General features: G+C 40.7%; 1 protein-coding gene across 1 annotated transcript in view; it reads right to left on the reverse strand.

Annotated features, from left to right (window-relative positions):
* Positions 1-7,054: 7,054 nt before the first annotated feature.
* LOC122929444 (prostaglandin E2 receptor EP1 subtype-like) overlaps positions 7,055-16,753 on the reverse strand; it is a 29,630-nt gene continuing 19,931 nt past the window's right edge. The window contains exon 3 of the mRNA XM_044283009.1: positions 7,055-7,300. Within this exon, the coding sequence (XP_044138944.1) occupies positions 7,055-7,300 (246 nt within the window). The remainder of the gene's footprint in view (positions 7,301-16,753) is intronic.

Raw genomic sequence — 16,753 nt, forward strand, 5'->3', positions numbered from 1 at the left:
AGAGGATTCCATCAGGAAAAGCAGGACATTTTTTCTTTTGGGAAAGGTTTTTGATCTTCCATGTCATGGGATCCTCTTCCTTTTTTTTTTTGTGCAAAATCTGCCTACAGACCCCACACTAATTACAAATTTGGCCATGTGAGTGCATCCTTATCTGCTAATCTATATAGCACTTACATATTCCACAGCGCTGTACAGAGATTGTTGTTACTCACATACGTGCCTGTCCCCATTGGGGCTCACAACCTAAATTTGGAACCTGTTGGAATTTGGGAGGTAGCCAAAATAAACCAATACACTCCTTGGTCAGATTCAAACCCCATGAACAGAGCAACAGTGCTAACTACTGGGTCATCATAAGAGTTTTCAACTACTTCTGGTCCACCTAAACCTGTTCAGATAGATGAGTGTGGATCTTGCACTATATGACTTGGATGCACTAGATAAAGTCATCATTCAAAGAGATCAACAATGGACCCAGCTGACTTTTAATAGGACCCAACAGATTTACATAAAAATCCTCTATGAAAAGGGTATAAGTGACGTGTAGTGACAGAACGTCTGGAGATTCGTGCAATACCAAAGGACGGTCTATGAGATCTTCATATATAGTTCTTGAAACCAGCAGCTGGTGAGACAACAGGTCCTGTAGGGTTTAATTAGAGTAATTATTCTTAATCACATAGGTCCTGCAGGGAGGGCTGAATTCTGTGCGGGTATATAGGATGTACAACAGAGCCATAAACACATAATAGGCTAAACACAGGAAATCTTCTATGTAGGATGACCTACATTTAAAGGGAACCTGTCACCATGAGCATGCAGTGCAATCTGCAGGCAGAGTATTATAGAGCAGGAGGAGCTGAGCAGATTGATATATAGTTTTAAGGAAAAAGATTCAGTAAAACTTGTATTTCACTCATTTATTGATATCCATGCTCATTCTGGGCTTTGTAGGAGGCGGCCCTATCAGTGATTGACATCCTTTCCTATATACTGTAACTGTCACTGATAGGACCGGCTCCTTGATGTCCAAGGTCAGACTAAACAGGGATAGAAATGAATAAATCACAGGTTTTACTGAATCTTCTCCCATAAAACTATACATCAATCTGCTCAGCTCCTCCTGCCTGCGGATTGCACTGCATGTTCATGATGAAGGGTTCCCTTAAAGAATTCTCAAGGTCATTTGTAGGTGAAGAGCCCTACATAGAGAAAAAAATATATAAACTGGACTATCACTTTAAAATGTTACTCACCTGGGATGATAGCGTAGCTCATTTCCCTTTGTCTTCCTTTTCGGAATGTCTTACAGATCCTACAGAAACTGTCATTTTAGTAATCTAATTAGCATCTATACTCCTCATTAATCGCCTAAGTCTTTAAGTCTTCCAGAAGCTGCAGACCTCCTGACTTGTCTGTTTTAGTAAATACCTGTGATTCCCATAAAATAACATTTCTGGAGCATCTTTTCTTAGAAAGCTGCATTGTATGACCTCTGGTATTCCTCCTGGAAATGTATTACTAAATTGACAAGTGGGTGTTAGCATTCCCTTTGTAAAAAGCGTGTGTCTCTTATCGCCTGATACTGCCCAATCAGTGCTCACCATGACAGACTATGTAGAGTATGTAGGCAATTTGTGCGATTTGTCTGGGACTTGCTTTTGTGGAACAAATTTCGACAAGCAAATTAAAGATGAGCACAATGTGCGCCGCTATATCTGATGGCCATGTCCTGCTGGGTTGGATTTTTGGCGACAGTTGTATGTGGTGATAGAAGGTCGCACACATAGATAATGATTAGATGTGATGTCCACATAGATAATGATTAGATGTGATGTCCATATAGACAATGATTAGATGTGATATCCACATAGAAGATGATTAGATGTGATGTCCATATAGATGATGATTAGATGTCATGTCCACATAGATAATGATTAGATGTGATATCCACATAGAAGATGATTAGATGTGATGTCCATATAGACAATGATTAGATGTGATATCCACATAGAAGATGATTAGATGTGATATCCACATAGAAGATGATTAGATGTGATGTCCATATAGATGATGATTAGATGTCATGTCCACATAGATAATGATTAGATGTGATATCCACATAGAAGATGATTAGATGTGATGTCCATATAGACAATGATTAGATGTGATATCCACATAGAAGATGATTAGATGTGATGTCCACATAGATAATGATTAGATGTGATATCCACATAGAAGATGATTAGATGTGATGTCCATATAGATGATGATTAGATGGCATGTCCACATAGATAATGATTAGATGTGATGTCCACATAGATAATGATTAGATGTGATATCCACATAGAAGATGATTAGATGTGATGTCCATATAGATGATGATTAGATGTCATGTCCACATAGATAATGATTAAATGTGATATCCACATGGACAATGATTAGATGTGATGTCCATATAGATGATGATTAGATGTCATGTCCACATAGATAATGATTAAATGTGATGTCCACATAGATAATGATTAGATGTGATATCCACATAGAAGATGATTAGATGTGATGTCCATATAGATAATGATTAGATGTGATGTCCACATAGATAATGATTAGATGTGATGTCCATATAGATGATGATTAGATGTGATGTCCATATAGATAATGATTAGATTTCATGTCCACTTAGATAATGATTAGATGTGATGTCCATATAGACGATGATTAGATGTGATGTCCACATAGATAATGATTAGATGTGATGTCCATATAGATGATGATTAGATGTCATGTCCACATAGATAATGATTAGATGTGATGTCCACTTAGATGATGATTAGATGTGATGTCGATATAGATGATGATTAGATGTGATGTCCACACAGACGATGATTAGATGTGATGTTGATATAGATGATGATGATTAGATGTGATGTCCACGAAGGCAATGATTAGATGTGATGTCCACGCAGATAATAATTAGATGTGATATCCACATAGATAATGATTAGATGTGATGTCCACACAGATCTCTTTGTAGGGAATAAAAGAAAAGGGACTAGAAGAGATGATCAGAAGAGATTTACATTCTCCTTTAAATACAGCCCTATGGCAGAAACTATACGAAGGGTGATCTATAACAATTGGGATATTCTAAAAAACTAGAGTAGCTTAGGGTACTTTCACACTAGCGGCAGGACGGATCCGACAGGCTGTTCACCCTGTCGGATCCGTCCTGCCGCTATTTCGCCGTGCCACCAGACTGCCGCTCCGTCGCCATTGACTATATTGGGGATGAGGGCGGAGCCCCGGCGCAGTACGGCAGTTCGCGGTCAGAGGCCGCCGGACTAAAAAGTCGGACATGCAGTACTTTCAGTCCGGCGGCCTCTCGCCGTGCACTGCCGTGCTCCGCCGGAGCTCCGAACCCGTCCCCATTATAGTCAATGGGGACAGAGCGGCAGTCCGGCGGCATGGCGAAATAGCGCCAGGACGGATCCGACAGGGTGAGCAGCCTGTCGGATCCGTCCTGCTGCTAGTGTGAAAGTAGCCTTAATGGAATATATGAAGAACAAACCATTAGTGACCTTTAGAAGAAGCCATACCATAAAAGATAGATTGGTATGGAGTCGATATGTAGAAGAACAGCAGTTGGTTGCAGGGTAGTAGACCTAAGGGTAATTTTAGATGTAGGAATTGCACTTTCTGTAAATATAACTCCTAGGGGAAGGTCCCGAATTTTGGGGGGATTTGTCACAGAGTAACAAGCTTGATAACATGTAGAAGAACATATGTGGTGTATTTGGTGATGTGCCATTGTGGCCATTTCTATATAGGAAAAACAATAAGATGCATGTACGAGAGATTCAGAGAACATGTAAATTCTATTAAATCAGGAAAAGGATGCCCCAGATTAATGGAACACATGAGGGAGATACATGGAGGGGCTCCAAGATTTCTGCGTTTTGCAGGCATTGAATATGTTCCCCACACCCCCACAAGGGGGCGATAGACATTGTTTATTGTTGCAAAAGGAAGCGAGATGGATTATCCGTTCAAAAGCGATGGGCCCATTAGGCCTAAATGACAAAAATGATTTGCGTGTTCTTATAGATGATATATGTTTATAGTTATCCATGTATGTGGGGATTGTTTTCTGACTGTATGTACACTATATTTGAAAATACGTCCGGGCGGAATAGTGTCATTAGTTACTATGACAACCCCGCCGCATGTATAAAATAAAACACACATTAGTGTGATGACGTTGGTGGCCTGAAGAAGCGCGAGGGTGGCCGTCGCCGCTTGTTTGGCTGTGTGGAAGTTGTTCCGCCCCTGCCTTTTATAATGTGATGTGATGTGATGTCTACATAGACAATGATTAGATGTGATGTCCATATAGACAATAATTAGATGTGATGTCCATATAGACGATGATTAGATGTGATGTCCATATAGACGATGATTAGATGTGATGTCCATATAGACGATGATTAGATGTGATGTCCATATAGATAATGACTAGATTATTAGATGTGATGATCTCCAGATAGACAATGATTATATGTGATGTGCATATAGATAATGATTAGATGTGATGTCCACGCAGACAATAATTAGATGTGATGTCCATATACAGTCAGGTCCATAAATATTAAGACATCGACACAATTCTAACATTTTCAGCTCTATACACCACCACAATGGATTTGAAATGAAACAAACAAGATGTGCTTTACCTGCAGACTGTCAGCTTAAATTTGAGGGTATTTATATCCAAATCAGGTGAACGGTGCAGGAATTACAACGTTTTGCATATGTGCCTCCCACTTGTTAAGGGACCAAAAGTAATGGGACTGAATAATAATCATAAATCAAACTTTCACTTTTTAATACTTGGTTGCAAATCCTTTGCAGTCAATTACAGCCCGAAGTCTGGAACACATAGACATCACCAGACGCTGGGTTTCATCCCTGGTGATGCTCTGCCAGGCCTCTACTGCAACTGTCTTCAGTTCCTGCTTGTTCTTGGGGCATTTTCCCTTCATTTTTGTCTTCAGCAAGTGAAATGCATGCTCAATCGGATTCAGGTCAGGTGATTGACTTGGCCATTGCATAACATTCTACTTATTTCTATTAAAAAACTCTTTGGTTGCTTTTGCAGTATGCTTTGGGTCATTGTCCATCTGCACTGTGAAGCGCCGTCTGATGAGTTCTGAAGCTTTTGGCTGAATATGAGCAGATAATATTGCCCAAAACACTTCAGAATTCATCCTGTTGCTTTTGTCAGCAGTCACATCATCAATAAATACAAGAGAACCAGTTCCATTGGCAGCCATACATGCCCACGCCATGACACTACCACCACCATGCTTCACTGATGAGGTGGTATGCTTAGGATCATGTGCAGTTCCGTTCCTTCTCCATACTCTTCTTTTCCCATCACTCTGGTACAAGTTGATCTTGGTCTCATCTGTCCATAGGATGTTGTTCCAGAACTGTGAAGGCTTTTTTAGATGTCGTTTGGCAAACTCTAATCTGGCCTTCCTGTTTTTGAGGCTCACCAATGGTTTACATCGTGTGGTGAACCCTACATCTTGTGGTGAACCCTCTGTATTCACTCTAGTGAAGTCTTCTCTTGATTGTTGACTTTGACACACATACACCTACCTCCTGGAGATCTTGATCTGGCCAACTTTTGTGAAGGGTGTTTTCTTCACCAGGGAAATAATTCTTCGGTCATCCATCACAGTTGTTTTCTGTGGTTTTCCGGGTCTTTTGGTGTTGCTGAGCTCACTGGTGCGTTCCTTCTTTTTAAGAATGTGCCAAACAGTTGTTTTGACCACGCTTAATGTTTTTGCTATCTCTCTGATGGGTTTGTTTTGTTTTTTCAGCCTAATGATGGCTTCCTTCACTGATAGTGACAGCTCTTTGGATTTCATCTTGACAGTTGACAGCAACAGATTCCAAATGCAAATAGCAGACTTGAAATGAACTCTGGACCTTTTATCTGCTCATTGTAATTGGGATAATGAGGGAATAACACACACCTGGCCATGGAACAGCTGAGAAGCCAATTGTCCCATTACTTTTGGTCCCTTAACAAGTGGGAGGCACATATGCAAACTGTTGTAATTCCTGCACCGTTCACCTGATTTGGATGTTAATACCCTCAAATTAAAACTGACAGTCTGCAGTTAAAGCACATCTTGTTCGTTTCATTTCAAATCCATTGTGGTGGTGTATGGAGCCAAAAATTTTAGAATTGTGTCGATGTCCCAATATTTATGGACCTAACTGTAGATAATGATTAGATGTGATGTCCACGTAGACAATGATTAGATGTGATGTCCACACAGACAATGATTAGATGTGAGGTCCACATATACTGTAGATAATGATTAGATGAGATGTCCATATAGATAATGATTAGATGTGATGTCTACGCAGACAATGATTAGATGTGATGTCCACATATACTGTAGATAATGATTAGATGTCAACAAAGATGAAGATTAGATGTGATGTCACAAAACAATATTGTGATCTACATTTTAGTTGACAAATGTGTGTAGCACTAGCCCAATTCACACATTTACAGGATGAATAACAGAGGAACAGCACAATGCAGAGAAAAGTCCTCTTTGAGGCAATTCAGTGAAGGTAGCTCCATCATACACCAACCAAATAAACTGAGAGTGCATGTCTATTTTTATTACTATTATACAGGAGGAAGAAGTGAGGTTAAACAGTCACTGTGATTTCTCTCTTGTATGAATTGTCCCCATCTGTAGACAGTAGTCGTGCAGAGCTGTTACCTGCCAGCATCTATGAGTTCAGGAGGGCACTTACTACAGTCTTCTTCTCAATATTACCCAGCAGCAGTCCTCATTTCATGCACATGTTCACTAGTGACCTACATCCTAGCCTCTTGGATTCTTCTGTGTCAACCATGCAAACACAGGGTCCATTATATCCGGTATAGGTAGTGGTCCATATGTTTTCTCCCCCCAAAAATTCCTGAATTATGTCTGTACATTATTTTCATGCATAGCACCTATAATTGGCTGATTTCACTGCGGCCCGAGCTTTGAAAGTCCCTTGGATCCCAACGAATGGGCTTCTCACCGCGCACGTGTGAAACTCTCACAAAAATGCAGCAGAGACGTCGCAGAACCGCCCGCCGGAGGAGAATGTAGATCCAAGGATCCAAGATCTGATTGCATGAAGCTAAGCGTACCGTGAACAGCAACCAGTTGGGCCGAGGGAGAGGTGCGCCAGTCTGCAGCATCACCACAGAGACCTGCGGATAAGAGGAGGGGGAAAGAGATTAGAATGCACCGATCAGATTCAACAGGACCTGCTTTATCAACTACTTGCACCCCCCGTGAAATGACAATTTTGGATCATCTATTCTTCTGACTTTATGATGCTCCATTCCTTTATTATTCCTTCTATAACTTATAATTAGCAGTTTGCAATAAAGGTCCAGCTGGGTGTTACCAGCAGGGGTTGTGACCCTGCATAGTCTGACACTATCCATTCAGTGCTACCAGTGTCAAACTGTGCAGGGGAATACCCCCAGCGGATAACACCCATCTGGACCTTCTTTCCATACTGCTAGTAATTCATTCATAACGTCCAGCAGGAATAATAAAGAAATAGTACAACTTAGAGTTATAAGAATAGATGTTCGAGAATTATTATTACATGCGGAATGCTAGTACAGGGTGAGTCAAAAATCACAGGACACCCTTTTATTTCAGAAATGAAAGGGAAAAGGAAATATCTGAATACCCCAACAAGAAGGCTATGTCTGGAACATGGACGCTATCTTGAAAGCCGCCATAGTGGAAGCCGCCATACTGGATCAAAGGCAAATTTTTTGAAAAGGAAAGGGTTCATGTAGCATAACAAAGACTAGAATTTTCTCAGAAATCAATTTCCGCAATCAGATTTGCAATGTCTCTTATGGTTCAAAAGTTATCAACACAGAAACTTGCAACAACAACCGGGAACGTTCCCTGTGATGCACAGCTATTTGATGTGTTCAATGTGTTGCCCCTGGTGCTGAACACAGAAGTTTGAACTTTGAAGTTTTGAACTTTCTGTGTTGATAACTTTCGAACCACATAAGATATTTCAAATCTGATTGTGGCAATCAATTTCTGAGAACATTCTGGTCTTCTTTGATATGCTGCATGATCCCCTTCCCATTGGCAAAATCTGCCCTTGATCCAATAAAGCGGCTCGCAAGATGGCGGTCATTAGTGTTGAGCATTCAAAGTGGAATTTAGCCCAAGGTTTAGGAAAACTTTGATTAGAAAAGAATCTGAATTTCCTACAGCTTCGTGGTAACGAATCAGGTTTTCCTAAAATAGTGGCTGCACGAAACTAAGTGTAGAGGAGACAGGCGAGGGAACACAAGAGCACCCATAATGCCTTGCAGCCAGCCAATCTGCAGATAGTCATCCCCTGTGATGTCACGAACCTATAAAACCCTCATCCCGCATGGTCTCCGTCACTGTTCTGAGAACTGAGCATAGGGAGAGAAGTGGCAAGCGCTCATGCGCTAGGGACAGTGTTGCTGAAAATGATTAATAGAAGAATATTGGAGAAAGAGTGCAGGAGGAGTCCAGGGAGACTGCAGGGAGAGGGAAGAGACAGTGCAGGGAGACTGCAGGGACAGTGCAGGGAGACTTATTCTGTGTCAGTTTCATTTATTTCTTCCTACATTTACTTATTCCTACATCAACCGTAAATGTCATTCTATACCAATAAGATGGAAGCCTTTATTATTCAATTGCCCAGCGTGCCAACCAATACCATCCAGTCTGCACTCCTTAGAGGGGCCAGATCTTAATAATGACCGTCCTCATCTATTGCTGGCTTTACTTCTTCCAAATCATCCTTCAAAGTCTCCATGTCCTAGAAAAGTCATCAAGATGCAGAGAGATGAGAAGCTGGATGTTCCTGATGACATATTCTCATCATTATTAGATGATGTGGAAAAGGAGGAAAAGCAGATGGCAGAAGAAGGGCTCCCACCTGTAGGGCAGGAGAGCGCTGGAGTTGGAGAAGTGGGTATTCCAGAGCTGAATAACCCCTTCACGCTCGATGACGAACATGTACATTATCGGGCGTGTTTAGAGATGGTGCCCGCTCCTGCCCGCTGCGGGCGCCATAGCCACAGGTGGCCTCCAGCTTTTTTTAGCAGACACCTGCGGCGAATGTCCACAACCGGCAGTAATGCAGATCACGGACATCGCTTTAAAACCGAAAGCACGCTTTAAAACCGAAAGCGAAAGTTCTGTTGTGCTCCGGCTTTCCCGTGTGGCGATCAGAGGAGCCGGAGCTTGTATGCAGCAGCCCCTGTCTTTATGAATGACAGGAGGCTGCTGCATAGTATTTCCTATGGAGCTCTTGCCTGTAATAGGGCTCCATAGGAAAGTACTAAAATCATCATAGATTCCAATGCAAGTGCATTGAAGTCTATGATAATAGCAATCAGGTGACTGCATGTTATAGTTCCCTATGGGAACTATTAAAAAAAGGGTAAAAAAAAAAAAAAAAGTTAAAAAAAAAAAAAAGTTAAAAAAAAAAAAAACATAAAAATTCTAATCACCACCCCCTTTCCCAAAATAAAAATAAAAGAACTAAAAAAAAACAAGCCCTCATATGGCTATGTGAACAGACAAATTAATCCACCTCTGAGATCTGAGCAGGGAGAGCAAAACGAAAACCAGGCTTGAAAGGGTTTATATTCAGTGTTTACTGTCAAATAACCTGCAGGAGATTACAGACCAAAACAGCAATAATATGCATATCGCCCCCCACCTAACCAGCCCCCCCATACCAGCAACAGCCCCTGTTTAAAGGTGCTGCACGGACATTAACAATGAAGAAGGACTATACAGTGCAGTCTTCATTATTAAATGAAAGGCAGCTGCGGGCTAATTGGCCACCCAGTTCTTTACCGCAGCATGGCTGCTCCATGTGGCCATACCCAGAGTGGCCTGGGAATAACTGATTTATAGTGATTAATAAAAATTCTCTCAGAACAAATCAAATTTCTTGGCGAACTTTGGCAAAGTTGCCAAAATTGAATTTTTCAAAACTTCGCTCTTCTCTTCAAACCATGTTCCAAACATAGCCTAAAAGATAGGTCTCTTCACCCGCTACTTGCTGGGGTATTCAGATATTTCATTTTCCTTTTCGTTTCTGAAATAAAAGGGTGTCCTGAGACTTTTGACTCACCCTGTAGTTACTTAAGCAGACTTGTCAGGAGAAGTGTGGCCCCTCTTATGTGGGCTATGACATTGAACCTGGAGACCATTCAGCCTTTTTCTGGAGAATCGGGAAAGCTTTGGAATTAAATGTATAAGAATATGAAAGAAATAGTATGAGTGCAAAGGAAGAAAGCTGAAGACACGTAGGACGTGGACAGATGTCTGACTGATACAGATATAGAAAACATTTGTGCTCATGCATGGTTCTGCTGTCTCCATAGTAGAGCTCTCGGCTCCAGATGTGTGCTACTGCTACTACACTGGAAGTAGATTTAGCTACAGGTAGCCATTGTGGAGGCTGTGGAGAATGGTATTTTGTCACCTGGTCACAGGAGCTGAAAATGAGTGTGCAAACCTCCCCTCTTCCCTCTCGCCTCTCCTATCAGTATGCCTTGTGTATGGTACTCCAACAGTCCATGGGCCTCCTGTGCCTTTCTTATACTTTCATTCATACACAAGGGATGGAATCAATGGCCACGAGTGAATAAACTCCTCCTCCGAGGAACATCACATCGGGCCATCCCCTGCCCATAAACCCTAGAAGGTCATATGAGCATCATGGGGTCATAGGTATGTTTGTTGGGGTTATTTGGAGTCAGACCCGTGGCGATCAGCTGTTATGAGACATCACAAAGGAATTACAAAAACAAAAAAATACTTAAAAGGAACCTGTCACCAGTTTTATGGTGTCCTAACTAAGGGCAACATAAATAAGTGACTGATTCGCTTAGCAAAATGCTGGGTCACTTTCTTTAATTGACCCAGTCAATCTGCCAACATCTTGTATTGAAAAGCTCCAGCTGATAATGATGAGTCCTAAATATTCATGAGCTCCTGACTCTCCCCGCCCACCTGATGCTGAGTGACAGTTATTTTCTATATGAATCAGCAGCAGGTGGGCAGGGGAGTGGCTATAGCTCTGAATTAAATATACGCTGGACTCAATGACATCACGCTGGACTCGAATCAGCTCATTAGCATGCGGCATCTTTGTGTGTATATTATGAGGTAACCATCTGTCACACCAGTAAGTGAATACATCTAAGATACTTTTTAGTAGTTAATGATTGTATATAATTAGTTAGATTATAATCAAATACCCACATGACAGGTTGCCTTTAAAGGGGTTATGATTAAGGTAAATCCAATATTATAAGAAAATCTAATACTATATAGTACATGACAATCTCTTTCTACTAAACTTAGAACCAGCCCTGTACCTCACATGGATCCAGAAATCTCCTATTTCATTGCTCCAATTGCTCTGCTAGATTTATTTTAAGCTGACAACTTAGGGGGGGGGGGGGGGGGTCCTTTCCACTGCAGCTGGTTGCAGTTGAAGGATGGAACTGAGCATGTGCTTCCGTCTCAGTGAAAAGGACAGAGAAATTTAAAAAATAGCAAACAGCAGGTGGCGCTATATAGACAGATTTCGGTGAACAACTCAGTGGCTTTAGTAAATTTTGAATTACATGCAATTACAAAAGTATTCAGATCTAAGTGCGGGTTTGAAAAATGTAGAATATTTTTCGTGAAACAACCCCTTTAAAGAAGCACTCCCACAAAAATGTTATTCTCTGACTTGTTAGAAAGGTGCACGTTTTAAACTGTAGTGAAGGTAATCTTCTTGCCATGGACTGCATTTGTGAGTTATCCTCTCCCTTCTGATCCTCAGCTGTGTCATGTGACCAGCACTCTGACTTTCCAAACAGCACAGCATCTTATGTGTGGACAGGAAGTCAGTTTCTCTATGTATTCCTATGGAAGCCTCAATGTCAGTCTCATAGGAATGAATAGAGAAGTAACTGACTTCCTGTCCTGTGTCAGTTGAAGATCAGAGTGCTGGTCACATGATGCAGCTGAGGATCAGAAGGGAGGTTATAACTCACAAATACAGTCACTGGTGAGAAGATTACCTTCACTACAGATAACATCATGCACCTGTCTAACAGGTCAGAGAATAAACATTTTTGTGGGAGTGCTACTTTAAGTTACCAAACTTCCCCAAGTCTCAGAATAATGACAGATATGAGACAAATGAATCAAAACAAGCACAGATGGTAAAAAGTGTAACAATGGCGCCAAACCACCAATATGGCTATAGTCTAGTCACCAGCTGTCCCTAATTTCCAAGAGTTGACCATCTGCACAGAGTTACTGCTCTTTATCTATACTCTACGTCATATTCAACTCTCATCAGAAATTCACGGCCCCAGAGACTTTGGTCTGTATTTATTGAACATCATTACCAGAAATACAGTAAACTACAGCGATTATTTCCTGATGAGGCGCCAGTAACGTGGCTCTCCATGTACATCAGGCTTGCATACACTGGTTCATTGGCAAAATATTTTTGGAAATTATTTTAAAATATTTACTATATATCATTGTGGCGCAGAAGAGTACACAGACCAGAGAAGCCCCTGAAGGGGTCGGCCAAGAGGACCTACAACATGTCTGTAAAGGGGTCAGACCTTACAGAAAGAATTGCATTTGTCCCTGAGTGGCATGCTTTGCTCCGCACTCTAGGATGGTGAAGAAATCAGGTGGACACAGGTTATAGGGGTTATCCCATGACTGATGCAAAAAATTTAAATCAGACATCATGCAGTACATGACAATCTCTTTCTAACATAACTAGAACCAGCCCTGTACCTCACATGGATCCAGAGATCTCCACATTCATTGCTCCAATTGCTCTGCTAGATTGTCTACAGGCTGAGGGATGTGGCTTTTCTACTGCACCTCTATTGGTTAGATATGACTGGTGGCAGTTGAAGAATGGAACTGAGCATGTGCGACCACCTCAGTAGATGGACACGCACATTTCTATACAAATTAAACACCAGGGGGCACCATTAAAATGAAAATAAAAAGAGAATATCTCACAACTTGTGAGTTTTTCCTGTTCAATTATATGAAAATAATATTTAATGGTGGCACAACCCCTTAAACGCCATCTACCCCAGGCCAATTTTTTACCTGCACAGGCCTATTTTTGCAAATCTGAAACGTGTCAATTTATGTGGTAATAACCTTGGAATGGTTTTATTTATCTAACCCAGACATGCTCAACCTGCGGCCCTCCAGCTGTTGTAAAACTAAAACTCCCACAATGCCCTGCTGTAGGCTGACAGCTGTAGGCTGTTAGGGCATCCTGGGAGTTGTAGTTTTGCAACAGCTGGAGGGCCGCAGGTTAAGCATGCCTGATCTAACTGATTCTGAGATTGCTTCTTGGTGACACATTGCACTTCATGTTAGCTGTAAATTTGGGTCAATATATTTTTACTTTATGTATAAAAAAAATCAACATTTACAGACAATTTGGAAAAATTCACAATTTTCTAAATTTGAATTTCTCTACCTTTAAAGGGAACCTTTTATCAACTTTATCAACTTCCAATACTAAAGGCATCATAGAGTAGAGACAGGTGAGTTGATTTCAGCGGTCTGTCATTTAAAAGTTAAAAGTAAGTCGTTGCTGAGAACCAACATCACAAACATTGCAGACTGGGCCTGGAAAAGAGTCCCGGCCACCTGAGAAGAGTCCTGGTTACCCATGGATTCCTGTCTCCTGCCACCTGCTGATGACTGACAGGCTTCTACCTAGTTTTCCCCCTTTATCTCTAGGAGTGAACTGCCAATCATCAGCAGGTGGGTGAGAGAGCAGGAGATTATGGATAACCATGACTCTTCTCAGGTAGATTTGACTCTTTTCCAGGCCCGGGCTGCAATGATTATGATGCTGATTCTCAGCAACCACTTACTTTTAGCTCATCAGTGACACACTGCGGAAATCATCATGTCTGTCACTATTTAATGCTGCCCTCAGTGAGGTCAGCATAAAGTTGATGACAGGTTCCCTTTAAGACTGATAATAATACATAATAAAATAGTTAGTACTTTACATTTTCCATATGTCTACTTTATGATAGCATCATTTTGTAAGTGTCATTTTATTTTTTTAGCACATTAGAAGGCTTAGAATTGTAGAAGCAATTTTTCAAATTTTCAAGAAAATTTCCAAAACCGTTTTATTAAGCACCAATTCAGTAATTGCAACACAGCAGGGGTTAACAGCAAAATAAACCTCAGTATTTATTACCTTGATTCTGCAGTTTACAGAAACACCCCATATGTGGTCGTAAACTGCTCTATGGGCACATGGCAGTGGTGAGAATGGAAGGAGTGCCATATGGTTTTTGGAGGGCAGATTTAGTTGAAATGGTTTTTGGGTGCCATGTTGTATTTGAAGAGACCCTGAGATACACCTACAGTGGAAACTCCCAAAAAGTGACCCCATTTTGGAAACTACATCCCTCAAGGAATTTAGTAAGGGGTGTACTGAGCACTTTGACCCCACAGGCGTTTTACGGAATTTAGAAACACTTGGCTGTAAAAACGTTCTTCCACCCAATAAAATGTTGCTTTAGCCCCAAATCTTTCATTTTCACAAGACGTAACAGAAAAAAAGCACCCCAATATTATGCATTTTGTACGGTGAGGTGGCAAAAAAGGACTGTTCCTGCACAGTTTTTTTTGTTTAGTTTTGTTTTTTACAGCTTTCACCTGACAGGGTAGGTGACATTTTTATAGAGCAGGTTGTTGGACGTAGCAATACCTAATATGTCTATTTTCTTATTTTTGTAAAGTTTTACACAGTAAAAGCATTTTTGAAAAGAACAGTTTAGAGAAGAATGGGATTGGCGGTGGCGCAGCTCGGTTACCAAAGATACGATGGTTTATTCATTTTAATAAGTTTCTCTTTCAGGTTACGCGTTTCAGGGCCAAACAGACCTCGTTTCAGACCAAGAGCAGATCTGAATGAGAAATCTGAACGCGTAACCTAAAAGAGAAAGTTATTACTAAAGAATACTGCTAAACCTCCATATTTTCTGTAAGCTAGCTGCGTCACCTCCGATCCTGTCCCTCGCTAACTGTTCCTGACTGCGGACATCCTGTGACTGTAGGGGGAAGCCTGGCAGCACATGGATTTAGTATTCTACATACATGCGTGGATACTGCACTCCCAGCGCAACTCCATCAGGTGAGCATCTGTAACCATTGAACTCACCCTTTTCTGACAGCGGTCCTACCCATGAGTGCTGCTCTCCCCTCTTGTTTCCATTTTTGAAAAAATCTTGTTTTTGTGTTGCCATTTTCTGAGAGCCATATTTTTTTTTTACTTTTCAGGCAACTGTCTTATGAGTTGGCTCATTTTTTGTTGGATGAGGTGACATTTTCATTGCTACTATTTTGGGGTACATATGACCTCTTGATCATTTGATATTACACTCTTTGTGAGGCAAGGTGGAGAGATGACTAAAAATGGCTGTTTTGGCAAGTTTGTATTTTAATTTTTTTACATTAATCTGACGCAAATATGCCTCATATGTTTATTTTTTTATTTTTGTTTTGAGTGCTACACGGTAAAAGCATTTTTGAAAAGAAAAATGTTGTTTTTGTGTTGCCATTTTCTCAAAAAGCCATATTTTTTTTATTTTTACGGTGACTGTCTTATGTAGGGGTCATTTTTTGCAGGATAAGATGATGGTTTGATTGGTACTATTTTGGAGTACATGCAACTTTTTGAGCGCTTGGTATTACACTTTTTGTGAGGCAAGTTGACCAAACAAAAGTCTGTTTTGGCACAGGTTTTTTTTACGGCATTTACCTGATGGGTTGGGTCATGTGATATTTTATAGAGCCAAACTATGGTATATGGACGCGGTAATACCTAATATGTCTATTTTTTCTTTTTTTCCTATTTTTTACAATTTTATATGAATAAAAGGGGTTGTCTCGCGAAAAATATTATACAATTTTTAAACCAGCTCCTGTATCTGAATACTTTTGTAATTGCATGTAATAAAACATTTTGTATAGTACTGAGTTATTCAATACATGTATCTGTATAGCACCACCTGCTCTTTGTTCTTTTTCTTATTTCTTTGTCGTGCTCACTGAGAAGGTCGCACATGCTCAGTTTCATTGTTCAACTGCCTCCTGAGTTGTGATAGGGCAAAAGCTGAATCAGAATGGACACGCCTCCTGACCTGCAGCAGAAAAAAAAACTCCCCTTGAGCTGCCAACTTGATATAAATCTAGCAGAGCAATGAATGAGGAGATCTCTGGATCCATGTGAGGTACAGCGCTGGTTCTAGCTTTGTTAGAAAGAGGGTTTCATGTACTATATGATGTCTGATTTAAATTTTTTACATTATTCATGGGATAACCCCTTTAATTATGGGAAAGGGGAGCTTTTTTTTTACTTAAAACTTTAATTTTTTATTATGTAAATAATATATTTACTCAGGAGGCAGTTGAACAATGAAACAGAGCATGTGCGACCTTCTCAGTGAGCAGGACAAAGAAATAAGAAAAAGAACAAAGAGCATTTTTACTGGTCTGTCATAAGGCAACAAGCTTAATGGTTACAGTCTTTTGACAGATAACAGGCTTAGCAG

The sequence above is a fragment of the Bufo gargarizans genome, chromosome 2, assembly GCF_014858855.1.
Source record: "Bufo gargarizans isolate SCDJY-AF-19 chromosome 2, ASM1485885v1, whole genome shotgun sequence".
NCBI lineage: Eukaryota > Metazoa > Chordata > Amphibia > Anura > Bufonidae > Bufo > Bufo gargarizans.